At 42.5% G+C, this 17,500-nt stretch overlaps 1 protein-coding gene across 1 annotated transcript in view; it reads left to right on the top strand.

The window, feature by feature from the left end:
* si:ch211-130h14.4 (uncharacterized) overlaps positions 1-17,500 on the top strand; it is a 60,642-nt gene that overhangs the window by 10,843 nt on the left and 32,299 nt on the right. Inside the window, exons 2-3 of the mRNA XM_063191374.1 lie at positions 9,564-9,725; positions 13,786-13,941. Of these exons, the coding sequence (XP_063047444.1) occupies positions 9,564-9,725; positions 13,786-13,941 (318 nt within the window). The remainder of the gene's footprint in view (positions 1-9,563; positions 9,726-13,785; positions 13,942-17,500) is intronic.

Raw genomic sequence — 17,500 nt, 5'->3', positions numbered from 1 at the left:
AATAGGCAATATTAGTAATACTTTGTGAAATAACAATAGCCATTGTAGGTTATTTATTTTACACAATATTGACTAAAATGTCTAAAAATTGAAATGTTGACTAAAATTTGAAATGTTGACTAAAATGACTAAAATGACTAAAATTTGACTATGACTAAAATTGATTTTCGTCATTTTGACTAAGACTAAGACTAAATTGGGAAGGCAATGACTAAAATATGACTAAGACTAAAATTGATTTTCGTCATTGTGACTAAGACTAAGACTAAATAAAAAAAAGCTGACGAAATTAACACTGCTGCTGACACAGGTAAAGATGGGGTGCGTTTTAATATGCGACCTTGCCTCCTTCACTTGCGCTTGTCTCCTCGTCCCGCCTCCCGGCCCCTCCTCCGTGGAGAAAACGATAAAGTTTCCCAGCTGTCAGCCTAGCCACAACAACTTTTGAGGGACTGTTTTTCATTCACCATCCCAATTGCAAATGAGAAAAAGACTCTACAATTGAGCTTTTGCAAGATATTGAAATGTAATGCTGTTGTCAGTGATGTCATCATGACGAGAAGCAAGTGGAGGAGGCAAGTGGAGGAGGCAAGGTCGCATATTGCAACGCACTCGTGGTTTCCCACCCAAGAACTGCAATGGCTACAATTCTATACAATGCCCACACTAAAAAAAAGTTGCAGTGCACAGTTTTGTGGCATTGCAGACACTTATCGAAACAACGACATAACAAAAGCATGCCATAACCAAAGAGGAAGGTGTTTCAACAACATTTTAGAATGTATGACCATGTGTTTGGTGGCAACTTTTTTTTGGCTGACCATTGTGTTGTTCAGTAAGTTATCAAAGTAACTAAACAGGAGAAGTTGCAGTGTTACATCAACACTTAAGTCAGCGGGACCAACTAGAACAGTGTTAAAGGATATGTGTACTATTTATTTAGCACATTTAGCACCTTTTCCAAGTCGTCTGCAATGTAATAATGTTCACTGGTTCCATAATAATTTTGATAGTGAATTATGGCTTCTGACATGTTTTGTTGCCCATTTCGGGAAAGAAAGAAAATAATGGGATTGACAAGATGCTAAATAAAACAAAATCCAAGCTTCACTACTATGAAGCGTGTAATGCAGGGGTGGGGAACCTATGTCTCGAGGTTTTTCCGGCCCCCGATGCAATTTTAATGTTATGCAGCTTCACATGAAATATGACATATTTTGTAATGGAATCTTAGAAAATACATTTGCAATATAATAATATTATTATATATATAATATATTAATAATTATAATAATACAATTAATTTATATTCAGGGGACAGAAGGTGGGATCTTATTTAAAGGTGGCTGCCTTCAATGTAGGCCTAAAGCGCAGGGGGAAATCCTGGATTGTGTTCATAGTATGGCCCTCCGAGGACTTTTTCAGCCCTTGGATGAATTTGAAGTGGCCCCTCGAATGAAAAGGTTCCCCACCCCTGGTATAATGTATCAGACCTACCACTAACCACTTGATGAGAAGCACAGGGCGGAAAACAAATGTGTAGGGTGGTTTTTAAGTACAGAAACGGACATGCCCATGTGTACTGTATGTGTTTGTGTTTGCATGTCTTGGGGGTGTGTGTGTGACGTGCGTGTGTGCGTGCATGTGTGTTTAAAAAGTCAGTGGCCAGGTAAGGTGATATGTGCAGCAAGGTGTGTAACTGTGTAGCAGCGGGGCCATGTTTAATTGTCCAAGTAGCTGCGGCACTCATCTGGATAAGAGCGTGGCTGACACTACACAGGCCTGTGTGTACTCTTGAAATATGCAGGGCAGCTCTGGTGTAATGTGGACTTAGTGTCTGACCTATACATAGCCTTTACTAAATCACTGTCACAGACATAAATACTCTTGCTGAGACATACACAGGACCACAGATGGGCACATTTCACATAGGCTACATCTCGGATAAGCGCGCGCGCGCACACACAGACACACACACACACACACACACACACACACACACACACACACACACACACAAAACGTACAGTCATATAAAACACACACACCGCACGCGCACGCGCACTATAAACGGCACATTAAATGTCTTGCGGCGAGACGGAGCGCTGGTGTTTTAATCACATCAAAGTGATGTTTTGTCGCTGCTTTTGGTGGTTTTCTTGGAGGCAGCAGAGGACTTGGCAGCAGCGTGTCGACTCGCAGAGAGGGGTTTATTGAGGTCAGAGTCTGCAGTCCGCCTGCCCATGAAGTGTATTTGAGGAGAGCAAGAGAGACAAAGCTATCGGCCTTGTTTAAAGACAGGTTGCTACAGACACTGTTGCCCACAGAAGGGGAACAATCTCTTCATCTCTTTCAGTACTTCATTACGTATTGTGTAAAAGTGAGATGTCTGAGATTCTGATCAGTCCAACTGTGAGCGGATGCCAGTCCAAATAGCATGGGCGTCAGATCGTGACTGTGGGAAAGTGTCCTTTTTTAGATAGTGGTAGAGACAGGAAATGAGCAGGAGAGAGGGATAGGGATGGATCGGGAAATGACCTCAGACTTGAATCGAACCCAGGTCTTCAGCGTTATGGTATGGCGCACTACCCCATGGAGCAAGAGTATCCTTCGTGGCCTCTTTGTGCAGATGGGCCCACCTGCAGTCCCGTTCACTGTTTGCTGAAAAGAGATGCACCGGATCCAAGATCCGGTTCCGGATCCGGCAGGATAATGCCCCGTGTACATCAAGCACTACCAACGCGACCCAGGTAGCTGGAGTGGTTGAAGAAGTTTCGCCATTAATTTGTTTTATTCGCTCTGGACGCTGCACTGACATGTTTGATTCAGCTAATCACGTAACGGCTCTGTCTTGACAGTCTGGGACATTCCTCGATATGAATGCTCCAATTGGTTTTCGCCGAACCGCGTCACAGCGTCACAGCGAATTCGCTTAAGATTAGCTTGAGTTTAATCGTCAAAATTCGCCCTGGTCGCTCAAGAAGCTTCGCTCCTGGCGAATTCGCTCTGGTAGCTTTATTGGCCTTCCCTCCATAGAGAAACAATGACTTCCGCCGCGCAGGTCGCTTAGTTCGCCTTTGATGTACACGGGGCATAATAGGGTTTTTCTCAGGGTCCGGGTCCGGCAGCATCTGAAGCAGTGGATCCGGTATCCGGTAGGATCCTAAACATCAGCATCTGGTGCATCTCTAGTTTTTACGTAGCCTAGACTTTTCAGTCAGTCTTTCACAACCCCAATACAATACAATCGCTGCATAGAGTCAGGGCTCTCAAGTTTTGAAGATTGTTTGGAGTGAGATTTTTAAAAAAAAAAAAAAAAAAAGGGGGGGGGGGGGGTCCTGCAGACATCGACCCGTCACCCATCGACACTAGGTTTCCCTTCAACCCAGCTATTTAAAAAGTTTGATTAGACCAAATACACTATTTATTCAATATGCTTAACCCTAGTGCTCGAGTTGTAATATAAAAGCAGCTGGGGATGGTCACTCAGAGATTGATTCTAATTATTGGTGGTTAAAAAAAATGAAAATGTAGTTGTTAAAAGTGCAATTTTAACACAATATGTGAAGAAGAAGGGATGCCTGTTTTAGAGGGAGGTGATTTTTGACCATTTTGCTCTCTTTTAACGTCCCTGTCAAGGCTACATGGGCTGTAAATATTGGTATAAGGAGTAAAAACAGTAGCTTAACTAATACAATGCAATATTTTCATCTGTATAGAGTTATCACCTGATGGTCCTTGCTCCTGTGTCTCCAGTTCGCCTACTTACAGTTCTCTTTGAACTCTGCTGTGCGCGCTAATGGATAAAACTCTGATCCGCTGCTCTGATCTGCCTGACAACCGAACAATCTATTTTCTGATTGGCTGAATAGCGTGGTAACTAGTCGGAACACAGAAGTACTGTTAACAATTTCTGACGCTTCTTTGGATAGGTTGGACGATTTAATGTGCGCCGATTGGATAAGTTATCAAAACTTCAGAGTGTGAAATACCATGTGTGGAGTGTGAGAGTGTGAACAAGCTCAGATGAGTGTGTCACACTCTCAAAGAGTGAGACTTGAGAGCCCTGATAGAGTGAAAGGCCTTTGGAAGCGGCCGTTGCAGGCAGTGTGGTAGTAAGCCAATGAGTTTAATAATAGTTTGAGCCAATGTAATAAAAAGGGCCCACGTGTGCGAGTAGGCTATGTGTTTCAACCCTTTCGTAGGATCTGGTATCCAGTTCCGGATCCGGCAGGATCTTATCTTAAAGGGACACTGTGCAGGAAATGGTCAAAAAAGGTACTGCAACTATGCTGCTCATTGAAACTGGGCTGCCTATTGCCAAATTTGATCTTTACATGAAAGTTTACCAAGTAATAAACAGATATTTTCTAGTATGGTTCAAGTACAGTCATTTTTGCAGCTAAAAATGTGGATTTTTGGAAATTCAAAATGGCGGACCATGGAGAAGATCCCCCTTTTCATGTATGAAAAGTGCATTTTTTCCAGTCATAATGAATACCTAGAATTTGATGCTGGTGGTAAGTATTCATGAAAAATGTAACATTAGTGAATGGGCAGCATGAAATATGAAATAAACAATTAAAAATCTCACACAGTGTCCCTTTAAGCAGTGGATCCGGTATCCGGTATCCGTTGATTTTGCTCAACACATGTTTTATAAGCCACTTATACAGGCAGAAATTGGGCATCTATAGTGGCTAGCATGTGAACTCTGAAATAAATTGTTACCAAAAACCCATTCTTGCAAATGTGTTGCCTAACCATTCTTCTTCACACAGAAACCACGTGTGTCTTTGTACATTTATTGTCATATGTGCATAATGATAGTTGCTACGTTTACATTTAATTCGGAATTAACTCCATTTAATTCTGAATAAAGCCTAATTCCGCTTTGAAAACGTCATGTAAACACCTCTTAATTCGGAATTAAAGGAAAGATCAAAGTAAACTCGAAGGAACTATTTAATTATGAATTATGAATTCGGAATAAAAAAACGTCTTGTTAACGTAAGGAATGAATGAAGAGCATTATTCTAGCCTATTCCACTCTATTCTCTATGTTCTAGCCTATGCTATTGTAATTGTTTGGCAGCACTCCCTTGTTGCAGTGCACGTAATCAGAGTCCTTGTTCCACTGCAATCCCATCTGACGCCTTTGTAGTCTGCGTATGAAAAAAAAATCCCCATGCAGCCACGTAATCGCCACAGCACCGTTTTGGGATCAGGCTTGTGTTTTGCTTGTTGGATCAGCACTTGTGTATTGTGGCGTGTGTTGTGTAAGCCAGGCTGAACTAGATTGGACTGGAATGGAAAACCGGACCGGCCATTTTTTTTGGCGTCGATCAGCCCCTCACACAGACCCCCTGTTATTTCCACGATTATGATATTACAGTATGATTGGCTCGGTCCCTTGTCTATATTAAAGATGGACCAATGGGCTGCCACATCTACATGGGGGACGGGTCTCTTAGGGAGAAAACAAAAAACATCACAGGTAACACTTTATAATAATGTTCCTTAGTAAAGAATCAGTAAATAATTAACTAATGATGAATAAAACATTAACAAATGTTTTTATTATTAACTAAGTTTTATTAATGCTTTATAAAATATCTACAAATGATATATTCAAGACTTTACACACCTTATAACAGAGTATTTTATTCATTTACAAGCAACTTGTAAATGTTTGATAAATATAAAATATTAACATAGCATTTCCTAGTCATTTACTAGCATTTGTTTACATTTCCTAGTCATTTACATTTACGTTTTGTTCATCAATAGTTAATTATTTATTAAGTCTTTATAATGCTTTTTTTGCATCCATTATTCTAAAGTGTTACCACATCACAAATAACAGCACCGTCCCCTGAGGACTGCCGACCCGCCAGGAAAATGCCCTGTATGCCAGATTACCAGTCCAGCGCTGCTGCTGGGTGCCCGTTTGCGTCTGTTGTTCTTTCAGCCTGACATTACATAAGAGAGAATGTGTCTATCTGTGAATGGCACTCGATGTTGGCTGTAATCTTTTTGTGCTCTGCAGACAGCCGGTGCTTTGGATGATTTTAGGTGAAATGGTTGTCTGTCTGGGAAATTGAGTGGAAATTGAATGAGGTGACCGGGGGTGATGATCATCATTCCAGAGGCTGCTGCTGTGTGTGTGTGTGTGTGTGTGTGTGTGTGTGTGTGTGTGTGTGTGTGTGTGTGTGTGTGTGTGTGTGTGTGTGTGTGTGTGTGTGTGTGTGTGTGTGCGTGTGTGTGTGTGTGCGTGCGTGCGTGCAGGCAGGGTTATGTGTGTGTGTTGTCATAGTATGTGTGTCTGTTTGAAAGCTTGCTGTTGTCAGAGCATTTAAGGGTGTTATTACTGTGTGTGTGAACGCCACTCTCCTCACTGCAAATCCACTAATAGGAGTTATGCAACTGCTAATTTATAAGGACACAGACACAACTCTCTCTTTTTATTTCACAGCCAGACACTATTATTAGTCGGATTCTCTGTTATTTAGTGTTGGAAGTGAGAGCTATGACTAAGCTTCAAGTTGTGGACACCTGTGGTGCATAGTGTGTGAATAATAGTGTGGGAGAGAGTGGGTAGAAATGATGACTGTCTGTATCTTTGTCTGTGTATTTGTTTATGTATGAGTTTGCATCTCTGTCATATTTCACACTAGGGGTGGGCGATATGGCAAAAATCTTGTATCACGATTTTTTAACATGAAATCTCGATTTCGATTTTTTATCACGATCTTCCATCCAAAAAATAAAAACAACAAAAAACAACTTTCATATACTTGCAATTTGTAATTTGCAGTCAATAAAATGTTAACACACTGATGATACTCTCATAAAGTGTACAATTGGAATACAATAATGTAAGAATAAAGTGAAGACAACAACACAAGTGAGAAAACGTCACTCTGATGCTGATAATAAACATCCTCACTGCAAGACGATCTATACGATTTCTCCACTTTGGCAGATTCGAGACGATCTTTTACTCAATATCACGATTCACGATTTAATATTGTCATATCGCCCACCCCTATTTCACACCATCATTATCGTGTTGCCATCCTCTTGACAGACACACATAGCCAATGCCCCTTCCCCCCTCCATCTGAATGAAGGAGAAAGAGGCTGCCATCACCTCCCCTATGTTCCATCACAAGTCTGTGTGCCTGCTGTCCATCTGTTTGCCTGCCTATGCCTGCCTGTCTGTCGGTCTCTGCATATCTCTACATATCTGTGGACATATCTTGTTCTCTCTCAGGCAGATGGAAGCCCTATGTGTGAAGGTGCCTTACTGAGTTGAGGAAGAGCAGTCTGCCACCATCCTACTTGTGTTTCTAGGCTGCCTGCCTGAATGTCTGTATCTATTACAGCTATCTATTCTGTACAATATATCTGTCATGCGCTGTCTTAATTCATGATACTGATCTTCGTCTCCTCCTGGCATGCAGGCAGGCACCCAAAGCCAACCCCCGGAAAAAGTTGTTTATCTGTCTAATTATCTGTCTGTGTAGGCCTACCTATCGTAATACAGACAAGTTAAGTGAAAAGTTCACATCAACTATTTTTTTTTATTATTATTATTTTACCAACATATTCCGTGACTCAGATGAGGATGAAGAAACAGGCTTCCCCCTCCCTTGTGTTCTGCTGTCTGTCTGTCTGTCTGTCTGTCCGTTCATCTGTCTGTTTATCAGCATATCAGTTTACACATGAAGAGCTCTTTTCCAAAACGCTATATCCACCATTTTTGACTTTTTGCATATTAATATTGGATTTGACTGATAGGGGTGCTTATTTAATCTAATGTTGATGACTTCTTGCCATTCAAATGTTTTGAGAACATGCTTTCTAAACCTCTATAAAATGCATTTTGTAATGCAATTCAATGGCATGCCCAATACCAAAATGTCAATTTCCCAACATTCTATGAAATGGATATATCTCATTTTGGAAAAGAGCTCTTCATATACAGGTAGAACATAGGGCCCAGCCATGGTTCCATTCTGGCCTGAGGTCATTTCCCGAACCTCCCCCGTCTCTCTCTCCCACTCGTTTCCTGTCCCACTTGTCACTGTACTGTCCTAATAAAGGCGAAAAAGACCCCCTCAAAAAAAAAGTACATAAAACTAGAGACGACAAGGCAATTTGCGACAGCATCGAAAAACGGCATCTTGTATAGCAGGGGTATTCAATTAAATGTCAATGAGGGACAATTTTCCAAATTCCACCCAGTAAAGGAGTCGAACTGTACGAACTTATGTATTCTGGTTGCCGATTGTCTATGAAAAAAAAACAAGACACTTCAATTAGGTGGGGGGTCTGGGGGTCCTCCCCCAGAAATTGTAGCATTTCTTAGATGTAATTAGAGATGCACCGGATCCTGATTTTTAGGATCCTGTCGGATACCGGATCCACTGCTTAAGATCCTGCCGGATCCGGAACCGGATACCGGATCCTACGAAAGGGTTGAAACACATAGCCTACTCGCACACGTGGGCCCTTTTTATTACGTTGGCTCAAACTATTTTTTAGACTCATTGGCTTACTGCCACACTGCCTGCACTGGCCGCTTCCAAAGTTCTTTCACTCCATGCAGCAATTAGGGTTGTGAAAGACTGACTGAAAAACCTAGGCTAGAGATGCACCAGATCCTGATTTTTAAGTAACTGCCGGATACCGGATCCACTGCTTAAGATCCTGCCGGCATGGGTGCCGCGAGGGGGGGAAAGGTGTTACAGATTCTAAGGGCCCGACAGCACTGACAGGGCCCCTGAAGGATGCTGATAACATAATTTGTCATTTTGGGGGCCCAAAATTTGAATCTTTCATGGGGCCCAAAAATGTTAGCAGCGCCCCTGCCTGCCGGATCTGGATCCTATGAAAAACCCTATTATCCTGCCAGATCCAGAACCGGATCTTGGATCCTGTGCATCTCTAGATGTAATTTCCTGCATTTTAACGTCCCATGTCCCGTTTCAGCTCGATACGGAACCCATACTTTTCTCTCTAAATTCCGAAAGATTCTATATTTCAAAGGGCTTGTGGGGGCCAGAACCTTGCCATCCAAGGGTCGCATCTGGCCCCAGGGCCGCCAGTTGAATAGCCCTGTTGTATAGCTAGACCTGTGCTCTTCAGTCAATGCAAATCAAACGCGAACATGCCCACCTCTGTCAGAAAGTGTCCTAAAACTGTGTGAATATGACATGACACATTAATCAAGGATCAGATTTGAAATGTCAGGCTAAATGTCTACTTAAATCATATGAATCGATGAAATACATTCTGAAATCAGTTCATATTAGTTAGGTTAATATTTAGCAGCACATTTCAACTCTTGTCCTTCTACAGCGTGTTATTGGAAAACAATTTTTTAGTGGTGATCCCCTTCTCTCTTCATTTACATAACACAGGTCTACCTCCATATTGCCTGCCAGGATTGCCGTAACATTTGGTGGGCGTGACACCTCTATGTTCTACCTCTATGAGTCTGCATGTCTGTCCACATTCATCATGCCATCATGATCTTGCTCTCCTCCGTTTGGCAGGCAGACAGGCCGCCTGAGCCAAGGCCCATCCCTCAGATGAGGAAGGAGAAACAGAAACAGGCTGCCACCTCCTCCACCTCTCCTGTGTTCCCTGGCTTGGCTCCAGACGCCGACCCTGATGACTTGGCACAGCGGAAGCAGCACAAAGCATTGCAGGATCAGGTAGCGTTTCGAGTGGCCAAGGTGCAGGGCTGGATTAAAGAACAGACTAGATATGGCTGCAGCCTAGGGGGCCCCATCTTCCAGGGGGCCCCTGATTGGCTATTAGTGAAAAAATGCAGAATTGTGACAGGATCCAATATTGAAAAAATCATGTGTCATGTATAAGACAGTTGGTAAACATGTTATCCTTAATTCCTAGCTTGTAATTATGACAGTCTCTATGTCTATGTAAATTTGTCATGAAATTTGCCTTCTGCGGGGGACAGCAAGCTGTAGCCTAGGGGCCCCAGACCATCTTAATTCGGCCCTGCCAAGGTGTATGTACAGTACACCGCTCTGCTCAGCTGCGGAAGACAATAACACCCCATTCAGGTCGCTAAAGTGATCCATCAAGGCCTCGGGCTGTCTATTTGAATGAATGAATGAATGAATGAGATTCCTAAGGCTCATCCTCTCTTGTTCTCTCCTTTCCTCCGCCATCATTTCCCCCTATCTCCCATTGCTATCGTCTGCTCTCCTCTCATCCCCTCTCCTCTCCTCTCCTCTCCACTCCTCTCCTCTCCTCTTCTCTCCTCCCCTCTCCTCTCCTCTCCTCTCCTCTCCTCTCCTCTCCTCTCCTCTCCTCTCCTCTCCTCTCCTCTCCTCTCCTCTCCTATCCTTAAGTCTTTTCCTCTCCTCTCCTCTCCTCTCCTCTTCTCTCCTCTCCTCTCCTCAATCCTTCCTCTCCTCTCCCCTCCCCTCCTCTCCTCTCCTCTCCTCTCCTCTTCTCTCCTCTCCTCTCCTCTCCTCTCCTCTCCTCTCCTCTCCTCTCCTCTCCTCTCCTCTCCTCTCCTCTCCTCTCCTCTCCTCTCCTCTCCTCTCCTCTCCTCTCCACTCCTCCTCTTCCCCATGCATCCTCTGCTTCTGAGATATCACCCCATCATCTGGCAGGGCAGGAGTCACGTTGCTGCTGTCGGGATCACATGGCAGCTAGCAGTGATGAATGGATGTCTGTGGAGAAGAATGGGTCACCACTGGCCGTCAGCACAGACAGAGACACACACACATATGCACGAACCCACACATGCAAACACACACACACACACACACACACACACACACACACACACACACACACACACACACACACACACACACACACACACACACACACACACACACACACACACACACACACACACACACACACACACACACACACACACACACACACACACAAAACATGCACACACACACACACACAAAACATGCACACAGCAACAACAACAACAACAACAACAGCTAGCTTGCTAAGAGAGAGGTGGAGGGCAATGATCCACCACGGGCCACCACAGCAGAGAGGGGAAGCTATAGCTTTAGGCAAGTCTGATAAGATTCAATTACAGTTTAGACACAAAAAACAATTAAGAGTGAAAGACAGTTAGGCCTATTGTAGGTATTACAATTACAGAAGTAGTAGTTCAGATACACCACGCTCTTCCGTGTGGAATAACTTGGAAGGTGAAAAAGTGGATCGCACTCGGGTTCTTCTTTTCTTCTTTTTAATTTTTTTATTATTTACATAGCAGCAGAAGTGTAGACAAACGTTTCGACTGTTGCCTTCGTTTGTCTACACTTCTGCTGCTATGTAAATAACAAAAATTTAAAAAGAAGAACCCGAGTGCGATCCACTTTTTCACCTTCCAAGGTATTACAATTACACCATGTACTTACAGTAGAAGGAAAGGAAATCGGGCGTGTGCATTAAACAGTAATCCTATTAAATACATTAATCAACACCATTTATATTACGGTTGAACTCAAAAAGAGGGAACAAATAGGGCTGTTTTGTTGGTGTTTTGTTGCAGTTGGGTAGAGTCAGAGCCATCTAATAACAGAGTTACAGTGAGTCCAATATGTATTTGATCCCTTGCTGATTTTGCCGGTTTGCCCACTAATAAAGACATGATCAGTCTATAAATTTATGATAATATGTATTCAAACATGAAGAGACAAAATATCAAAAAGAAATTCCAGAAAATAGCTTAAAATAATATATTTTAATTTATTTGTATTTAATTTAGGCAAATAAGTATTTGACCCCTCTAGCTAAAGAAGATAAAGTGCTTTGTGGCAAAGCCCTAGTTGTCTAGCACTGAGGTCAGATGCTTCTTTTAGTTGATGACAATGTTTGTGCATATAGTAGAAAAGATTTTTGGCCATTTTTCTTTTGCAGAGTATCTCTAAAACATTAATAGTTTGTGGCTGTAGCTTGGCAAATGGGAGGTTCAGTTCCCTCCATAGAATTACTATAGGGTTAATATTTGGAGACTGTCAAGGCCACTTCACTACTTTAATATGCTTCTTATTGAGCCACTCCTTTGTTGCTTTGACTGTATGTTGTGTATTATTGCCATGTTGGGAGATCCAAAAATGGCCCACCTTCAGTGTAGTGGTGGAGGGAAGGACGTTTGCACTCAGGATTGCACATTACATGTCTCCCTCCATCCATTCGTTGATGATGTGAAGTTGTCCTGTGCCTTGGCCAGACAAACACCCTCAAATCATAATGATACCACTTTCATGCATGATGGTGAGGAGGGTGTTCTTGGGATCATAGACAGCAGTTCTCTTTCTCAAAACACATTGAATTGTGTTAATGCCAAACAGCTTGATTTTGGTTTCATCTGACTACAGTACCCCCTTATCATATCCTAAACCAGTCTGATGCCCGTTGGCAAACCTCAGGTGGGACTGCACAGCTTCCTTCTGAAGTAGAGGTACCATGTGTGCACTACAGGATTTTAAACCTCTGTGGCATTGAGTGCTACCAGTTTTCTCAGTGGTTTTGGTCCCAGTAGCTTTGATATCATTGCCTAGTTCATCCCATACAGGTCTAGGCTGCTTTCTTCCTCTTCTCATGATTATCAAATCCCTACAAAAGGTCAAATCTTGTATAAAACCCCAGACAGGTTAATGGATAGTCATGTTGTATTCCTCACATTTTGGAAGAAATGCATCAACAGCTGGGTCATTAATACCCAGTCTCTTTCTTCAGGCTTTGCAGCCCATTTCATCTTTGTTCAGGTTTAAAATCTTGTCCCTGATATCATTTGACCGCTCTTTGGTGTTTCCCATGCTGGTGAGGTTGGAGTGTGACTGATTCACTCATACTATGGACTGATTCTGCTGATTCAATGTGTCTTTTATGCATGTTAGTATGTACAGGTGTCTTCAATTAAGATGACAAGTTGATCGGAAGTGCCCATCTTTGTCTGTGGGCCCGGAACTGTTATCAGTTGGCAGGGGGTCAAATACTTATTTTGCTCGATGAAATGGAAATAAATTAATATATATTCTCTTAAGTTAATTTCTGGATTTTCTTTTTGATATTCTGTCTTTCCATATTAGAATACATATTATCATAACATTTATTGACTGATCATGTCATTGTTAGTAGGCAAACCAACAAAATCAGCAAGGGATCAAATACATATTGGACTCACTGTACGTCACTCCCATAGACCTCTATGGACCAATCTTTCCACAGCAATGGCGGCTCTCATGGAGCCTCACGGAGCGTTAGCATGGAAATCCCCATTGACTTTAGTTCTATTAGAAGTTACTTAGTTCTAGGAGGTGGCCGTAGAACACAGAAAATGTGGTAAAGGTAATGTAATTTGTTTGTACTTAATCTTTGTTTGGTATGTGATGGTTCTGTGTTTACTGTTAAGAAACATTTTAATCTACGCGAATCACATCACCAACCGACTTCCTGCTCCCCGGTTTGCGCAACTCTTATTAGACGGCTCTGGATAGAGTAGGCCTAGTGGCTAAATGCTGATTTAGCTTGCTTGGGGTTGACCTTTAGGTGACCCGGGACTATGGAATGAATATCCATTAGTTCTGGATCAGGTATTACCCTAACAATGTCAAAAGCAATATTTCTTCGTAATTTACAGTGTGAATGTCTTTTGTTTTTCAACCTTTTTAGATGAAATGTTTGAGTAAAAAAAACAGCCTGTGTTTGAGCTGAGTCTCTCACGTGCCACGCAATGTGTTGTGCTTTGTTGCCCTTTAGCACCACCTAGCGGCGTACTGGAGCCTGTACAGACTCAGAGACGAGATGGCTGACCACTACACTGCACTGCTGAGGGAGAAAGTACAGCGACAGAGACATGACATCAGGCAGAGACAGACAGACTTCATTCAGGCTCAGAGCAAGAGAATAAATAAGGTAAAATTATATTGTGACTCAAACCTTTCAGCTGGATATTTGAATTTTTTTTCAATCACAGATCGAGCCACCAGAAAATATAGGTCTCATAATACTGCCATAGATTTCATATTTTTTCTGCCACATTTTTTTTATCATAGGATGGCACATAATCAAAGCCCATTAAAACCAGCAATAGGCTGTGACGGAGATTATACCATTTATCATCACACATTTGTTTTATACAGGAGAGATCCGGGATTCAGAAAGTAAAAACCCTGCCACATATTTGATTCAGCCAATCTAATGAAGCAGCTGATCCTAATTACCACACCCCTTCAGATGATTAGCTCATTAGTGAAATCACCTGTATTAGAATCTCAGGTAGAAGAAGTGTCTGTCAGGATTTTTACTTTCTCAATCCAGGTTTTGTGATAGATCTGTCATTACCACGTACATTGTACGCATTCGCACAAGTGACCAGCAGAGGGCATTACCTGCTAATGCTGGAATTTTGTGTTATCTACACATTTTAAGCAGGTGATCATCTCAATAAGATAGCTCTAGTCTGTTAGCATAATGCAAGGGTTGATACTAGATAACTAAATTCAAAATCTTCCTTAAAAAAAACAACAACATTTCAGCAGTTAAGACCGGTGTGTGTGTGTAAATGCGTGTGCGTGTGCGTGTGCGTGTGCGTGTGTGTGTGTGTGTGTGTGTGTGCAGGGTCGTAACCGGACATTTTCAAATGCCAAGGTCAAATAGTGAAAGTGAAAGCCCATTGGGAAACTCCAACTCCCATTGTCATTGTGACACAGCACACAGCACACAAGTGAACACTGCACACTGCACACAACGAAATTGCATTTATGCCTCACCCGAGTAAGGGGGCAGCTCTCAATGTCGCCCCAACTGAGTAGTGCAGTGGGACGGTATCATGCTCAGGGTACCTCAGTCATGGAGGAGGATGGGGGAGAGCACTGGTTAATTACTCCCCCCACCAACCTGGCGGGTCGGGAGTCGAACCGCCAACCTCTGGGATGCAAGTCTGACGCCCTAACCGCTCACCCATGACTGCCCGTGATGCCCAAATGCGTCCTGTACCGCATACTGTACATTCAGATTGCTTCAAACACTTCAGTCAAACTGTTAAGTTTGTTTTCATTAATCACGTATACAGGCGTATACTGGTGGCGTATACAGACTGAATTTATCATTGTTGATATATCGATTTTTCATCATAGATACATTTTACATTACTCAAAAAAATACAGAGGACATGATCTCTGTGTCCTCAATGGTAGTTACGGCCGTGTGTGTGTGTGCGTGCATTGGTCCAAGTGGAGCCGTGAGGAGGTGTTAATGAGGATGAGAGGTGTCTGTGGGGTTGACAGACCTACTGTACTGTATTGTACTGTACTGTAGGTTTCACGACACCCTTTGCAGACATCAGAGAGGGTGAGAGACCTTGATCCCTAGAAGGCAATGACGTAGTGTGTCAACAATCAGCGTCATCCGCACCTCCCTCTGCCTTCTTTCCTTCCATCCTTCCATCCTCCTCTTCCCATTGTCTCTTGCCATCATCCTCCCATCCAGCCCCTCCCCTTAAGTCAGCTCAAATACAAGAGTGTGAGAATCAGAGATCAGAGACACTCGTCATCCCACACACTGCTCAGGAGCCCATGCCGTCTCATCTCATCATCCCTCCTCGTGTTTACAGTGTAACCAGAGATTCTTTAATAGAGATATGCCAACATAATAGGTTTCTATGGGCACCTAACGCGACCAGGTTCCGGCTGCCTAAAGGGGCGTGTCATAATGCTCCTACAATGAATAGAACTGTCCTTAGGTCTGCCTACTGTAGGTCTGCCTAAGGGGGGGCATAATAGAACCAGGAAACAATGGGCCAATGGAACCTCTCTCTCTCTACTCTCTCTGGTGTAACCCCCCCGTGAGGCTAGGGATAATAGCTAAGAGAGACATGAATATTAGCCAAGGTTACTCATGTGTCTCTTTCATTTGAGATGTGTCACTTGATCATCTATAGCCACTGATAAATGTAGCCTCTTGGGCCTACTGTAAATGGACCACCAGCGCTTCACTCATTACTGAAAAGACTCAACTACATCCTAACAACATTGACATTACTGAAAGCCTTAAGTAACGACTTGGACGTTACGGTTTTGGTGACAGTAGGGTTATAGCATACGTTCTGGGTTTAAAACAAGCAAATGTGCCTTTGTCCTATTCTGCCATGAAGGACCTGTTCTTTTGGGGAACCTTTTTCAGCATGTCAAGACTGTCCGTAATATACAGAGCCTGGCCAAAAAAGTTGCCACCACGCTGTGTAACATGAACATTGTCTCACTAAAAGTGGTGGGATGAAAGAAAGAAAGGAGTTCATTTTAGAACAGAAACACACAAACAGCAAAACAAGGACAGCTCAATGTTTTATTTTTATCCTGTAAGGCCAGAAGTCTATGTAATAATATATAATATATAATAATATAATATATAATATATAATAATATACAGTCCCAGGAAAAAGTTTGTACACCCTTTGAAATTTCTTACCTTTCTGTCAAAATTGGTCATAAAACATGGTCTGATCTTCCCGGAAATCACAAGAAGGAACAACCAGAGTCTGCTTTAACTAATTCAACCCAAACATTTACAAGTTTTCATATTTTCATTGGCCATAAGATGTAAACATTCACAGGACAGCAAGGCATAAGTAAGTACACCCTTGCATTCAATAGGTTTTAACCCTAAATTAGTCGCAATAACCTCAACCAGATGTTTCCTGTAGTTGCAGATCAGATTAACAAAACAATCTTGATGTATCTGGTCTCCCTCTTCTTTAGAGAACTGCCTATCGTCAGCAAGGTTTGTGGGATGTCTGGAGTGCACAGCTTTCTTGACTTCATGCCATATAATCTCAATTGTTTTTTTGTCAGGGCTTTGACTGGGCTATTCCAGAATGTGCAATTCATTATTATGAACCCATTTTAAAGTCGATTTGCTTCTAAAGTATGGGTTGTTGTCACATTTCAGCACCCATCCTCTTGTGTGCTTCAACTGTGTGACAGACTACCTCATTTTTTTCTGTAAAATATCTCGATAAACTTCTGAGTTCATTGTTCCACTGATAATAGCAAACTGAAAAGGGCCTGAGGCAGCAAGGTAGCCGCATATAATGATGCTCCCGCCACCATACTCAAAGGTGGAGATGATGTTTTGGTGAAGGTGTGGTTCTCCAGTTCTCCTCCAAACATGACATTGTGTGTTCCCCTGAACAATTCAACTTAAGTTTCAACGTTGGTCTACAGAATATTTTGCAGTAATTCTATGAAGCATATAAATGCTTTTTCGCCAACCTCAAAGGTGCAGCAATATTTTTTTGGACGGAAACCCCATTAATTTTAGATTGGCAGAATGAATCCCATTTTTAGCTATTCTTGGTTACATCTCCTCTTCTGAGTATGGTGGCGGGAGCATCATTATATGCGGCTACCTTGCTGCCTCAGGCCCTTGACAGTTTGCTATTATCAGTGGAACAATGGACTCAAGTTTATTGCAA

Source organism: Engraulis encrasicolus, chromosome 24 (genome assembly GCF_034702125.1).
Source record: "Engraulis encrasicolus isolate BLACKSEA-1 chromosome 24, IST_EnEncr_1.0, whole genome shotgun sequence".
Lineage (NCBI taxonomy): Eukaryota > Metazoa > Chordata > Actinopteri > Clupeiformes > Engraulidae > Engraulis > Engraulis encrasicolus.
The sequence above is the reverse complement of the archived record's forward strand: the minus strand, read 5'-3'. Positions and strand labels throughout refer to the sequence as shown.